Source organism: Gobius niger (genome assembly GCF_951799975.1).
Source record: "Gobius niger genome assembly, chromosome: 21".
Classification (NCBI taxonomy): Eukaryota; Metazoa; Chordata; class Actinopteri; order Gobiiformes; family Gobiidae; genus Gobius; species Gobius niger.
The window spans coordinates 4,702,812-4,717,889 of NC_136872.1; the positions used below are offsets into that span (position 1 = coordinate 4,702,812).

General features: G+C 42.5%; 2 protein-coding genes across 4 annotated transcripts in view; both read left to right on the top strand.

Moving 5' to 3' along the window:
- kirrel1a (kirre like nephrin family adhesion molecule 1a) overlaps nucleotides 1-5,264 on the top strand; it is a 93,153-nt gene extending 87,889 nt beyond the window's left edge. Inside the window, exons 12-15 of one of the 3 annotated variants that reach the window (XM_079579592.1) lie at nucleotides 1,399-1,506; nucleotides 2,184-2,311; nucleotides 2,776-2,853; nucleotides 3,372-5,264. In XM_079579592.1, coding sequence (XP_079435718.1) covers nucleotides 1,399-1,506; nucleotides 2,184-2,311; nucleotides 2,776-2,853; nucleotides 3,372-4,013 — 956 coding nt within the window. In that variant the 3' untranslated portion in view covers nucleotides 4,014-5,264. Of the gene's footprint in view, nucleotides 1-1,398; nucleotides 1,507-2,183; nucleotides 2,312-2,739; nucleotides 2,854-3,371 lie in introns of all 3 variants that reach the window. The other 2 variants (XM_079579591.1, XM_079579590.1) reach the window with 2 other exon arrangements.
- A 1,702-nt stretch (nucleotides 5,265-6,966) lies between these two features.
- Nucleotides 6,967-15,078, top strand: part of ndufs2 (NADH:ubiquinone oxidoreductase core subunit S2) — a 10,461-nt gene continuing 2,349 nt past the window's right edge. The window contains exons 1-7 of the mRNA XM_079580154.1: nucleotides 6,967-7,112; nucleotides 8,872-8,975; nucleotides 11,871-12,061; nucleotides 12,188-12,308; nucleotides 12,413-12,525; nucleotides 12,598-12,672; nucleotides 13,104-13,181. Coding sequence (XP_079436280.1) covers nucleotides 7,006-7,112; nucleotides 8,872-8,975; nucleotides 11,871-12,061; nucleotides 12,188-12,308; nucleotides 12,413-12,525; nucleotides 12,598-12,672; nucleotides 13,104-13,181 — 789 coding nt within the window. The 5' untranslated portion in view covers nucleotides 6,967-7,005. The remainder of the gene's footprint in view (nucleotides 7,113-8,871; nucleotides 8,976-11,870; nucleotides 12,062-12,187; nucleotides 12,309-12,412; nucleotides 12,526-12,597; nucleotides 12,673-13,103; nucleotides 13,182-15,078) is intronic.

Sequence of the window (15,078 nt, forward strand, 5' to 3'; positions counted from 1 at the left end):
GATGTTTACAGCACATACACGATATAAACCGTCTGACATGAAACCAGAATTAACTTTTACTTTTTTAGGTCAATTACAAGCCAAAAATGTACATGCATTTCATTAATTTTTGGTAGCATTGCCTTTAAAACAGGGGTGTCAAACTCGTGTTGGGTCGCGGGCTGCATATAATAGAGAAGATTTTTCCAGTAAATTAATAATAATAAGCTGTGATTTGCTCAAAGCCTCAACTTGACTGTAGCTTCATCAATAACAACGGCTTACACTTGTATTGCACTTTACAAGCCTGTGTCACAAATTCCTCAAAGTACTACATAGTCATTATTCATTCACTCCACACTTGGTGGTGGGAAGCTGTTATTGAAGCCACAGCTGCCCTGGGGCAGACTGTCCATTTACCACGTGGCTATAATGTGTTGTTCATATCCTGAGCTCTTATTATGTCAGTGCCCTCTGCTGGACACGTGTAATGCCCCCTAGTGGGTAGAATGAGCATTCTGGTTATTCTATAAAAATGCACAACTCCGCACAGGAATGGGCTAGAGACTTACTTTTTTTTACTTTTTTTTTACATACTGTGGTATTTATGCTCTACAGGGCAGAGGCCGGATGATTTAATTCGGCCCGGGGGCCGTATGTTTGACACCCCTGCTTTAAACTGTATAACTTGGGTCAAATGTTTTGGATTTCCTTCCACAAGCTTCTCACAATAGTTGAAGGAGTTTTGGTCCATTCGTCCAAACAGAACTGGTGTAGCTGAGCCACATTTGTAGGCCACCTTGCATGCACATGCCTTTTCAGCTCTGCCCTAACATTTTCATCTGGATTGAGATCAGGACTTAATGAGGATCACTTCAAAACATTGACCTATTATTGTTATCCTTAAGCCACTTTGTAACCAGTTCGACTGTTTGCTTTGGGTCATTGTCCATTTGTAAAACCTATCTGTGCCCAATGCACCAAGCTTTAACTTCCTTGCTGATGTCTTGAGATGTTGCTCCAATATTTCTACACAGTGTTCTTTCTTCATGATGTCATCTATTTTGTGAAGTGCACCAGTCCCTCCCACAGCAAAACAACCCCACAGCATGATGCTGCCACCCCCATATTTCAAAGTTGGGATGGTGTTCTCAGGTTTTTTCCTCCAAACGTGACGATGGTCATTTTTTTTCTCATCTTTTATTATATCTGGCTCCCACTGTACTATTGGATCAAATAGATCAACTCTTTGTTAGTCACACTCCTCTCTGGTTCTGCAGGGAAAACATTAGATGGCGCTGTATCGCTGAATATTTGTGAATGGTGGCCAGTAAAATTGGCCACATTAATGTCGACTACTTTAAGAAGTTTTCCAATCCCCCAGTAACCCTCTGGTCTCCCCTCCCTCTCCCCGTGCAGAGGAGGTCCCTGTGGGCATCATCGCTGGAGGCACCGTGGGCTCCACCATCCTGCTCTTCATCTTCCTGCTGGTGCTGGTGCTCATCTTCTACAGACAGCGCAAAGGCAGTGAGTCCATCTCCATTTGCACCACATACTGTACTGTGCATAGGAGGCGTAGGCGTGAGCCGGGACACTTGACATGCGTTGTAGCCGTTAATAGAAAAACACAGAATGAGTGACCTGAAATCACTTTCTGTACAGGTATTTCTCAATGTATTACAGTAATATCCTTTTATTATATGAATCTTTATTAAAGCCACACTGCAGACCACGCCGGAGACAGACGTGCTATTTTTAGGACATCATTTATTGAAAGCGGACCAGATGTATTCAAATGTTACATTTGGCTCCCTGTATTCTAATAACAGCAGCATTATCTCAACGGAGAGTTCACCTCGAAAAGTCAGGGCTGAGGTGGGCCGATCCAGCTCCCAGTTAGTTTTTAGGCATTAAAGAAGACTGCTTTTACTGTTGTATTTGTTTGATGAAATGCTCCGCAGTGTGGCTTATGGTTAGCTCTCATCGCTCCTTCCTATACATTTGATCCTCCATACATTACAGATGCTTACATTTCATTACAGCACACTCTGCGGGCCTGAAAGCTTATTATTGAATCGACCCTGCCTCTCGCTGGGACGTAGCTCTCCTGTAGCTAACCTGTTGCTAATGTAAACACTGGGCGTACGGGCGTCTGTGTGCGTTGGGCGGCCATGTTGAACATCGTTGCCGCGTTTGTCTTCCAGGTCGGCGCGGGGTCACGCTGGGGAAGCCCGACATTAAGGTGGAGACCATAAACAAGGAGAGCCACAGCCTGGAGGAGGACTCGGGGAGCGTGTCCACGGCATCGCGCATGGTCAAGGCTATGTACTCGGTGAGCGGCGGGGGGTGGTGGTCCTGGGGCTAAGCTAACACGCTAACGTCTACGAGCAGAAGTCAAAGTAATAGTCAGAAGACTTTTGCAGTAGCAGTTTGGCACTTAGATCATATCAATTTATCAATTTCCTTTCTTTTGGGAATAAAAATGTTTTCAATTGTAGTATATTCAGTAAAGTTTGTGCTAAATTTCATTCACTGCCCAAAACAAAGCCTCCATATACAGTTTATAACAACATCTCATTTAAGGCATGACACTACAGATGCTAATGTTGAAATAAACGTTTTCTGATTCCTGTCATTCTAACGGGCTCTTCTCTTGTCCTCTCACACCTCTTTTTTTTTTGCCGTTTTTTGCTTTGTTTTGTGTGTTTTGTTTTGTTTTGTTTTGCTTCTTGTTTTGGTTCTTTTGTTTTGACGCCTCAGTTTCTGCCCTCTGTGTCCTTCTCTCCCTCCAACCAGCCGTTCAAAGACGACATGGAGCTGAAGACTGAGCTGCGCAGCGACACTCTGGACACCAGGCAGGAGTACGACCTCAAGGTACGCACCTACTCATGGGTTTCAGGTGACGCCTGAACATTCCAAAGGCCTGCAATGCTCCACGCAGACACGGGCAGGTCAAACAATAGTGTTGCTATGGAGATTTGTATGTGTTGTACAGTGATATAAAGGATCGATTTATGTTGTAGCTCATGTCAGTGGACAGCATTAGCTGTCCCTCTAAAATGGTGCAAGAAACTTCAATTTTTTTTTTGAAATTACATCATCCAGTATTACTTGTTCTTGTTGTACTTAGGTTAACATTGCCCTCTAGTGGCTGAAGTCACACTTGCATGGAGTGTGTAATAACAGGATCAGGTTCACTCTAAGAGCGTTAGTGGTGCACAAGTCTTCACTCCAAGGTCCTTTTCTCAAACAGCAAAATGCACATGTTTGTTAGTTACAATCTTTATTAACATCACAGATTTCTATAAATCTTATGCTATGATTAAAGTCCTCACATGTGCAGGACACTCTGATGATTTTCTCCCTGTTCCGTCTCTCTGTGTCGCCACCAGGACCCGACCAACGGCTACTATAACGTCCGAGCATCCACTCATGACGAGGGCCGGCCTGCGTCCCGCTCTACTGTGCACTACTCTGACTACCGCTCCCCCACTGGAACACCAGGGGGCGCCGCCTCCATCAGCAGCAGTGCAGGGGCCTCTGGTACTACAGCCAGCGGAGGGGCCCCAGGGCCTCTTACCTCCCCTGGCCGGCCTCAGCCGTGTTACGACCCCCGGCCTCCCTCCAGGCTGTCCCACATCAGCTACGCCCAGTTCAACACCTTCACCCGCGGGGGCCAGAGCCAACAGGGCCCCTCTAACCCTGGGCCCTCGGCCGCAGACTTCCCTCCGGACTGCAGCTTGCTGGACTCCACCTCACAGCTGGCCTATGATAACTACGGATACCCCTCGCACTACCAGCCCTACCGCATGGGCTTTGCCCCGTCCAGCCTGGCTCCGCTGGAGGCCGGCCCCTCCTACGAGATGTACGGGGTAGCGGCGCCCAGTGTGGCTGTGGCCCCTGGGGCCCCTGCTCCATCAGGGCCAGAGACTGGACTAGGCAAATATGGCAGCTCCACACGCTTCTCCTACACCTCCCAGCACTCCGACTACTCCCACAGCCGCCACACGCAGAGGATGCAGACGCACGTGTGAGGGCGGCCAGCAGGGGGCATCAGTACACTCACACACTCACGCACACACACACACATACACACACACACACACAACCACACACATTAAACACAGAGCCATGCACAGACTGAGGACAGAGGACAGTGAGACAGGGAGGACATGCCCACTCCCGGTGTAAAGAGAGCTCTTGGAGCAGACAGCGCGTCACAATCAGGACGGACAGACTGTGGGACTGTTGTGGACCCCCCTGAGGGCCCCGCTGTGGGCCCCTGTGGGGCTATTGTACAGGAGACTGGACTGTCAGTATGGTACATACAGATCTGGAGAAACCTCAACCGTCGACGTCACGTCTGGCCACCATTTTGAGTTTGTTTGCCGGTGTCTGACGTAGAGCACATAAACAGTGTCCTCTGGGCCATGGGGAGGGCGGGGTCAGGGGTCATCATTTGCACTGCATCAACAGTATTCATGCTTAGACGTCCCGTATATCTGTGTAATGTCTTTTTATTTGCACAAACTAGAGCTTTGTATTCTATTTTTAACATTACAAATGATTTTTATCTATGTAAACATTATGTGTGTGGACCAAACGTGGAGGAGAGTGCACATGTTCACTGAGACGTGCCAACAGCAGCCTGCCCTCTGCAGGCTCAGCTTTATCATGAAGGTTTGAGTCAACACAACCTAGTGCCAAGAGTCATGTAGTTTCACCACAGACGTGTATATGCAGTAGAGCTCCTCCTATGGGCCACTGTTCACCAGGCGCGGGGCCTTGATCATTCATCCAGAGAACAGCCTGGTGCAGAGGAGAGGCCTTAGGAGCACATGTCCACGAGCCATCGTCTGTGAGGCCAGAGTGTAGGAGAGGTTCAATGAAGGCTGTCACTATATTGACCAGTGTGAGGTGAGTGTGTGAGAGACAGAGCTCTGTACAGTGTGTTATAGACCTTTGTACGCCTGTATGAGAGGACAGTGTGAGTGTGCATGTGAGAGCGCATGTGAGAGTGCATGTGTGCCAGGAGCTCCAGTATACTGTCATATCATTTCTCTCACTCCTGTTCTATACTTTTATACCTCTGGTAGGATGTATCCTGTATTATTGTGTCTTTGAATTTAGAACGACTCTAATGCTTATCTTATCGTACTGTTCTTCGTAGCAGAGAAACTGTTCAAAAGATGTACAACAAGCGTTATCAAACTCTCATTTTTTATTTCATTATCTTCAATATTTTTTAAAAATGGTATGTAATTATTTTTCCACAGTATTACATAAATAAAAGCACTGTTTTTTTATAAGTCATTTTGGTGCTTGTGTATGTATAAAGTGTATACGTTCTTCACAAACAAAGGACTTCCTGTGACACTCCAGGTATCGGCTCTTATAAATGACCCAGATCTCAGCTGTGAAAAGAGCCAGATCCTTTTCTCATTGACTTTATTTATCTTCACACAGATGTAAACATACAAACAAACGCAAGAATTAGTATAACAGCAGAAAAGCCAACACCAGTGACATTTTTCTTTGTGGCACATTTTATTTACATATCCAGGTCTACACATTTGAAATGAGCCTGTCTTATGAATAACTCTTTAAGTAGGTGCTAGAGATCCAAGTTACAGAGACATAAACCCTGTTCCTCCGGGGACCTTTATTGTAGTATCAGGCCTCGATCTCCAGGGCTCCAAAGTTAACTTGAACTGTTTCACAATGGTTCTTTGCTAACAGGAACCTCTTCTATCCACCCTTTGAAACTGCTCATTTTGACAACATATTTTAATATGGTTTTAATCTTCGTCAACATTAAGTCAACTAATTCTCTTTAATTTTAGTCTAGTTTTAATCTGCTAAAATTAGTAAATAGCAAACCTTGCATTTATTATATTTATTAAAATCCCATTTGATCAAGGTCCTCTGCTTCATGCTTCTTCTCCCACATGACCAAAGCTCAGAGCTGTTCTTTTGGCAGTGAATTTAAATGATTTGAGGCTTTTTCAAACTGTCATTGGAAGTTTGGATGATTTTAGCCTCTTCTTTTAATTGTTATTCAGTCATAATTAAGTAGACGAAAAACATCTGGACATTTTAGTCATGATTTTAGTCTCATAAACTTTAATTTAGTTTTCGGCAAATTTTAGACAACAGAAAGATCCCTTATGACAAAAAACAGGCCACCGTTCATACATTCTGAGATATGTTCTTACCAGAGCTTAGATGAGTTGATGCGTACCTGTCTGGTCTTTGTGAGTGCGCTTAGTCACGCACAACGACCAAAGATGTTGTTAGCATTTGGCTTCTCCCAGCATTTTCCTATGGCTCCAAACGGGGTGAAGTTTGAAGCAACCACGCTCTTCCACGGGCACAAAGACCAGACAGGTACGTATCAACTCGTCTAAGCTCAGGCGAGAACATATCTCAGTATGGAAGAACTGTGTGCCTTCAATCACGCAAAAAGACCAAAGATGTTGTTAGCATTTGGCCTCTTCCAGCATACTACTAGAGCTCCAAACGGGTTGAAGTGACAACTGATCCTTCTAGAAGAGTTTTTTAGGTGTTAGCTTTCAAATGAGGCGTTACACTGGCCGTAGCCTCTTAGATTTGGGTAACGCTGACACAATTTGCAACATCAGGTAAATAAAATAGTCACATATTAAGTGAAAACAAACATGCCCCATCCCCCCGTACTTCACTTGAGTGTTATATTTACTCAGATACCCTAATAACATAGTTTGTATATATAATTTTCAAAATACAGCATCCCGCCGAAGTACAAAATACAAAAAAAAATAAAAGGCAAATAGATTGAGGGACTGTACAGAGATGTAAGGCACAAAATAAAATAAAAAACATTGGAGATTTAGTGTCAATTTTATAACTCACAACATAGTTAAAAGGTTAAAAGGTTCGAGATCAGCAGCGTCCAGAGGGTGGCAGTCTCACAATCACAATCACACAATCACCCCATAACAACAACAACAGAAGAAGTCCCTTACGTCACCGGGAGTCTGAGCCAAGATGGCGGCCACGATGCTGAGGTCGCTCTCCCGGCTGGGACGTCCTTCAACCAAAATCTTTGTAAACAACAGCGCGCTCAGTCCCAGCTGCGCGGTGCTCCAGAACAGGTACGAGGCGAGGATAAAACAGCCCCAAAGTCCCGGCTGTAGGACGAGCTTTTACTGCGCTGTCATTGCGTCTGTCAGCCCTGAAGCTAATGCTAACGCTAGCCGGGTGCGAATAAAGCCGCAAGTGCAGATGGAATAACATCGTGACATAACTGCAGAAGTAACACCCCGTGGACTCCTGATGTGCAGAGAATTATTTGGAGATTAACTGTGACTTTGATACATAAAACTTTACTTGTAATCGTGAAACACATTAGTTTGCTGGCTGGTGTCCTGTTAGAGCTATGGGTTGTTTATCAAGTTGGCTTCATGTCACTTCCCAACATGTGTGCATTTATTATGGCTAGCATTACAAGACATGCTTTTATATAAGAGTGAGGCTGTTAGCCGTATGTGAGTTGTGTCTGTGTTAAAGAAATGTGTCCTGTAGGTAAAATATATTTAGCTGATATGGAAGTTATATTTTTGGCTTCGTTGGATAATTAATTCTAGCAACATAGAGTCCCTAATGTAAACCATGCTTTAGATCACTGTTCCCCAAACCTTTCACTTCAACTACCACCTATTTGACCTTCCTCCCCCTTTTGTGTGTTACATGACACTGGAGGAAAACCTTTGTTATTCTTTGAGCTGAGGTTTGAATGAAAGATTTTCTCAATCAGCGAGATGTTTTTAATGTGTTATGAAAAAATCAAGTCGAATTGACAATCGAGATCGATCAATATGGGGAATAGGTAGCGTTCGCGTGACATCACAACATTCTAAAGAGCCCACAGTTTAACATTGAGGTGGAGGTCAACTGACGGTAACTATGGTAACTGTGGTAACTGACAAAATGCATATTTTTATGTCTTTGTTTTTTGGCTCATATCTCAGTCATTAATGGTGGAATCCACATGAAACAAAAACTGTCACAAAGTTCATTATCTCCTCTGTCGGCTCATATGAACTAATGTCCATTTATTTTCTCAGAAAAACATCCAAACGTGGTGACAATATTCGAAAACACGACCGTGATGTTGTCCAATATAAAGGACTTTCAGACAAAAAAAATAATATGTCAGGTTTGTGAATCCAATCACGATCAAATACTGATGAGGAAAAACATTTGTCAATTTTTGTTTTGGAGATTTCTTACAAAAACTGCATTTCTCCCATAGAGTTGTATTGGCCCTGCCCTCCATCTGACATTATGACATCATCACATTCGAAATCGTGAACGCCACCTATTGTGATTATTTTTTTCCCCACTGCTACTTATCCTCTTAACCTCCGCCTGAACTGAGCACATTTTCTCCAGTTTGGCTTTATCTTTTTTTATAAATCTAAAAGCTTCTTGAAAAACGAGAATAAAAAACTGTGACAAAAAAAGTGACAAAAACAACAAGAGTGTTTTTTCCGTCTTATTTTTCAAATGAGTCGTTACACTGTTGCTCTCCAGTCGAGAAGCTTTTAGATTTGAGTAAAGCTGAACTAAAGAAAATGTGCACCCAAAAAAGACCTTACAGTTGATACAGGAATATAATCAAAAGTGTCAAGAATCGGTACATTCTACATTCTGAAAACTTCATTTGTCTCAGTTACTTTCTGTACAGGGCTAAATGATATGAGAAATCTTTGTGATATTTGACAACTATTCAATAAACCAAGACAAAACCTAAAGCAGTGTGGGAACAGATTTAAACTAGGCTTATATCTGTTGGGTTGTGGTGGACCATAAAGCTGTTTGTCACCATAGTGTCCATGTTCCTCTGTGTAGGCAGAAGCAATGGCAGCCCGACGTGGAGTGGATGGAGCAGTTTTCCGGGGCGGTCATGTATCCCACCGCCCTCAACGAGAACTGGAAGCCTCCCCCATGGAACGGTATCTACTGTTTACTGCTTCTTTTCGTTTTTCAACCTTTTTTAAGCCGAGGCACAATTTTTTCATTGAAAAAATCAGGAGGCACACCATCAGCAGAAAATGTTAAAAATGTAGCTCAGCCATCAAAGTGTCTTGAATAAGAAGAGCGTATAGTCTCGCCGCCTCATGCATCAGTAAGGGTGTTCAGACCTGCACTGTTTGGTCCACTTTAAACGGATCACGGTTCGTTTTGAACGCTGGTCTGGATTTTTTATTCAGGTGTGAAAACAACAAACGAATCCTGTTGAGGATCAAAGAACCGGACCGAGACCTACATTTTCAGGTGGTCTCGGTCCGGCTTCCAAACGGACTCTGGTCCAGTTTGCTCCAGGTGTGAATATAAACCACTGTTGATCCTAAACAACTGCGGGATACATGCGCCTTTTTGGGCTTAAAGGAATAGGCCACCGTTTTTACATACTAAGATATGTTCTTACCTCACTTTAGACGTGTTAATATATCCCCGTCTGGTCTTTGTCCGTGCGCTCTGCCAGGCAAACGGAGCACATACGCAGCCTCTCCCACATGTGACATAGCTCCGAAAAAGCTCACGATAGAAGCTACCAAGCTCTTCCACGTGTTCCCTATTTAAATAAAGTTACGTGAAGTGTTTTCATGCGAAGTATATTTACACAGAAATGTAACATGTCGATTTTATAAGCAAATAAAAAGGGGGACTATATTGTGAGGCGTAATGATACGAGGAGCAAAACGTCCGCGCAGTAACTCCTAAAGACTTCCCCCCGCTCACTTCCGTCAATAACCTTTAGGAGTTACTGCGCGGACGTTTTGCTCCTCGTATCATTACGCCTCACAATATAGTCCCCCTCTTTATTTTCTTATAAAATCGACACGTTACATTTCTGTGTAAATATACTTCGCATGAAAACACTTCACGTAACTTTATTTAAATAGGGAACACGTGGAAGAGCTTGGTAGCTTCTATCGTGAGCTTTTTCGGAGCTATGTGACATGTGGGAGAGGCTGCGTATGTGCTCCGTTTGCGTGACAGAGCGCACGGACAAAGACCAGACGGGGATATATTAACTCGACTATAGTGAGGTAAGAACATATTTTAGTATGTAAAAACGGTGGCCTATTCCTTTAACAAGCCACCGTAGCAAGGCACCGTGAGAAAAGTTATCCCTTCGCGGCTGCTAACGCTAATACTGGATGGATGCTACAAACAATGAGCCGTGGACAGACCTGGAGCCTCCTGGATATTTGGGCAGATGCACTAACCCAACTGCGTTCGTGTTTAGCGAGAAAATGAAGCAGAGGCTTTGAGCGTTGTGGATAATAATGAATTTGTTTTAAAAAGACAAGGTGAAACTGGATAATTTCCCAAGGCACACCAGACAATATCTCACGGCCGCGGCACAGTGGTTGAAAAACACTGTTCTAAACCACCTCTTTAACCCCTTAACCCCCGCCTTGACCGCCTCTTTAACCCCTTAACCCCCGCCTTGACCGAGCAGAGTCCCTCAAGTTCGGCTTTACCCAAATGTCAAAGCTTTTTTGTCACATTTATGTTTTGTTTTCCTGGTTCTTTTTGTTGTGTTTTTGTCTTTTTTTTTATTGGTTTGTTCATTGCTTTTTTTCCTTGCTTTCTGTCACTTTTTTATCGTGTTTTCCCACAACAATTTCGCCACTTTTTCATTGTTATTGTTGCTTTTCTGGCGTGTACGTGACTTTATTACAGTTACATTACACTGAAAACCAAATGTGGCAAAAAAAACCGGACAAAACGTATTGAAAACACAACAAAATTGATTAAAACTAAAACAAGGATGACGCTTGGATCAGTTTTGTAGGTCCTAACTTTCAAATGATGCGTCACTGGCCTGTTGGCTGTAAACTCTCAGGTCAAGAACCTTTTAGATTTGGGTAAAGTCGACCTGGAGAAAATATTCTTGGTTACAGTGGGAGATAAACACTTTTTTGTTTTGTTTTTCTCAAGTGTAATTTAGGATGAACGAATCTCAAAATTGGCGTCTGAAATGTTCTCTGCAGTTTGAAACTAATCGGGTGGCGTTCGAGATTGTGTTATGCATCAGTGCCCAAAGTCCGGCTCAGGGGCCAAATGCGGCCCTCAGACCAATTTATGGTGGCCCTTAGACCTTGTTGAATTGGCACACGTTGAGAGAGATGGTACTTTTTCCGACAAAACCAAAACTCGTCTAAGCTCAGGCATGAACAGTTCTCAGAATGGAAATATGGTGGCCTGTTCCTTTTCATATAGAAGCTGCAGTTACGCGTAAGACCTGAGGTGGCAGTAGTGAGTATAAAAATGACCAACTCTCATCTAGTCCCTTAAAAGGACAGCAAGAAGCTGCTCTGAGGGCTTTCACCAGAACATTTACTCGACTGCATGTGTGGACAACAAACAATCATGGTCGTTGTGTTTGATTGGTTCGCTCTCATTCAAACTGCGATCGTTAGCCCCGCCTCCAGTCTTGATTTGGAACTTGCGTCCTATTACCACAATTCCAGACTGTCTTTATATGCATTTATAAATACATAAATAAAGTCAGTCTTGCGCCAGGCTACTCTACTCTAGGACTCGGCAATATGACTAATGATAATCGAACATATGGATCGATCAAATTTTTGTATTGAATTTTCATATTAAAAACACTTAAATATGGCTTTTACTGATTTGCTTCATTAAAATAGACCAAGATAAACCTTTATAATTCAAACCTTGAATTATAAAAAATTCTATAAATTTGACTCCTCCAAACTCTAAACCACGTTGGTGTCCATTGAAAAGCCAATAGAGATTGATCAGAGCTGAGATTACGATCGATCATTTGGTTATGATGAGCTAATAATGAAAATGTCTTCCCTCCACAGACAAAGACCCGCCCGCTGAGAAAGACGTGTCCAACCTGACCATAAACTTCGGTCCCCAGCACCCGGCGGCCCACGGGGTGCTGCGGCTGGTCCTGGAGCTGAGCGGGGAGTCGGTGAAAAAGTGCGACCCCCACATCGGGCTTCTGCACCGGGGCACGGAGAAGCTCATCGAGTACAAGACCTACCTGCAGGTATACGAATTAAAATAGGCCTGATAACTTTGTGAATCCACCATTGAAAAGCCTGAATAGTTTAGTCCTTCAGTTTGTTCTTTGAGAGGAGTGGTCCTCACGGCGCTGTTCTGGTTTCTCCCCCAGGCGTTGCCGTATTTCGACCGTCTGGACTACGTGTCCATGATGTGCAACGAGGAGGCGTACTCGCTGGCTGTGGAGAGGCTGCTGAACATCCAGGCCCCGCCGCGAGCTCAGTGGATCAGAGGTACACATTTTCAACTGATGCAGGGCTGCAGGTTTAAACATGACATAAAAGTAATTAGCAAACCTACACAGGGCAAATAAATGAATGTATTTGTGTGTCTGCAGTGCTGTACGGAGAGCTGACCCGGATCCTGAACCACATCATGGCCATCACCACTCACGCCCTGGACATCGGGGCCATGACGCCTTTCTTCTGGATGTTTGAGGAGAGAGAGAAAGTGAGGCTTCTGTGTGATCACGTATACATCTGCTTATTATATATGTTTCGATCTTTTTCTTTCTGTTCGCAGATGTTTGAGTTCTACGAGAGAGTTTCTGGAGCTCGAATGCACGCTGCCTACATCAGGCCTGGAGGGGTCCACCAGGTCAGACTAGATCATGTTCTATCAAGACTCTGCATTTCGGCAGGCAGGTGTAAAGGCTTATCCCATTACAAAGACAGGAAGAGTTCACTCCACGAGGAGAAACAAAAAATACCTGATTTAAAGATTCTGGCACCTCTGACCATCAGAAGAAGACCTTTCTTTGTCAGCTCGAGGGAACAGTGGATTCTGTTAAATTCCAACAAGTCCTGGGAGCAAATCTGTGAAAAAGCTGAAGTTAAACAAAGGATGGCTTAAGGAAGAATAGACAAAATCAGAAAGACTCCTCTAAAGCATTTACAAGCTGAGATACTTGCCAAAGGGGGGTTAGGGTTTCACTTTGCAGGGTGCCCAAACTCTACTGTGGCCTTTTTTTCCCTTTTATGTTCTTTTGAAAATGTAAAAGATGAAAATAAAAGCCATGTTTGTTGCAGGATCTGCCCCTGGGCCTCATGGATGACATCTATGAGTGGTGCAAGAATTTCTCCATTCGTATTGATGAAGTCGAAGAGGTCAGTGTGCATAATATTTATCACAAGTACTGTAATGTACGAAACGCCTGCAGTTTGGTAGAAATTGGTATCGACTCTTATCGAGAATCACTTTTTTCTTTGGTATTTATATCAAATCTTACATTTTAGTTACACGACAACATCTTCGTCTACATCTTCATATGACAATAAGCTTTGTCACACAATGAGGGTCACTAATGGAAATCTCTATTTATCCTAGGACTGTGTGCAATTTATTCAAATTGAGTTACGATTTCAATTACTACACTAAACGAGTCCAAAAATAGCATGCAAAGAAGTTCCTCTCATGCGGTTTGTTTGTGTGAGTGCGTCTCATCCATGATTTTGTTTTTCATGGTCAAAAAAAAAAGGAAATCATTTTTATAAATAGCACGGTGATGCGGTTAGCGCCAAAGCAAAGCAAACTCGCATTATTTCATGCCGCTGGGATTATTTTAAACAGAAAATATTCAGCATAGTTTTTTGATTAACCTCTTAACTCCCGCCTGAACTGAGAGCAATTTCTCCAGTTCAGCTTTACCCAAATCCTATGGGCCAGTGTCACGCCTCATTTGAAAGCTAAGATCTACAAAACTCATCTAAATGGATCTTTTTCCTCACATCAGATTTTTTTTTCCCATCGTTTTTTGGGGGTATTCAACTAATTTTTGTAACTTTTTTGTAATTTTTCTTCTTTTTTTTTCACTTTTTGTCACATTTTTGTCATTTTTTGTGACTTTTTTGTCAATTTTTTGTGACGTTTTTGGCACTTTTTCATTTTTTGTTATTTTTTGTTCAAATTTTTGTACATTTTTTGTGACATTTTTGTGACATTTGTCTTTTTTCTCACTTTTTTGTCACATTTTCATCATTGTTTTTCATCTCAGTTCTGTCGCTGTTTTCACACCTTTTTTCCAGAAGCTTTTGGATTGGGGTAAAGCCAAATTGGAGAAAATGTGCTCGGTTCAGTTCAGGTGGGAGTTAAGGGGTTGATAAAAAAATAAAGATAAGCTTTTTTTAAAGGCTACAAATAATCAAGATAATTATTTTTTCAATAATCAAGCGGCCCTAATTCATCCTATTGGCTCATGCTGTACAGCCATACTATCTGTAGTGCAGCCATAACTGTGGCTCCGTAATATATTGCAACACACTCGTTAATGTTGAAGTGGCTCATGCTAACGCCCACAGCAGCTTCTACTGTCCCGGAGGAGGCTCTGCACCTGCTTAAACATAATTATTGCAATTAAAGAGTTAGATTTTCAGTGCTGCCGTGCTGTATTTAGCGTAGAGTCAGACGTTGGTAGAACCAGTACAACAGCTGTGATCAGGAGCCGAACTATGTGCTTTTGTTTACGCATCTCAACCTCTTAACTCCCACCTGAACGGATCCCATTTTCTCCAGTTTGGCTTTACCCTAGTCAAAAAGCTTCTGGGAAAAATGCACCAAAATAGCCACAAAAAATGAGAAGAAAACAAGGATGTAAACGCAACAAAAATGTGACAAAAATTCAACTAAAATGTGACAAAAATTCAACAAAAATGTAACAAAAATTCAACAAAAAATGACTAAAATTCAACAAAAAGTGACAAAAAAACTCAACCAAAAAATGACAAAAATTCAACAAAAATGTGACAAAAATTCAACAAAAAATGACAAAAAACTCAACCAAAAATTCTACAAAAATGTGACAAAAATTCAACAAAAAGTGACAAAAAGCTCAACCAAAAAATGACAAAAATTCAACAAAAAATGACAAAGATTCAACAAAAAGTGACAAAAAACTCAACCAAAAATTCAACCAAAAAATGACAAAAATTCTACAAAAATGTGACAAAAATTCAACAAAAATGTCAAAAAATGACAAAAATTTAACAAAAAGTGACAAAAAACTCA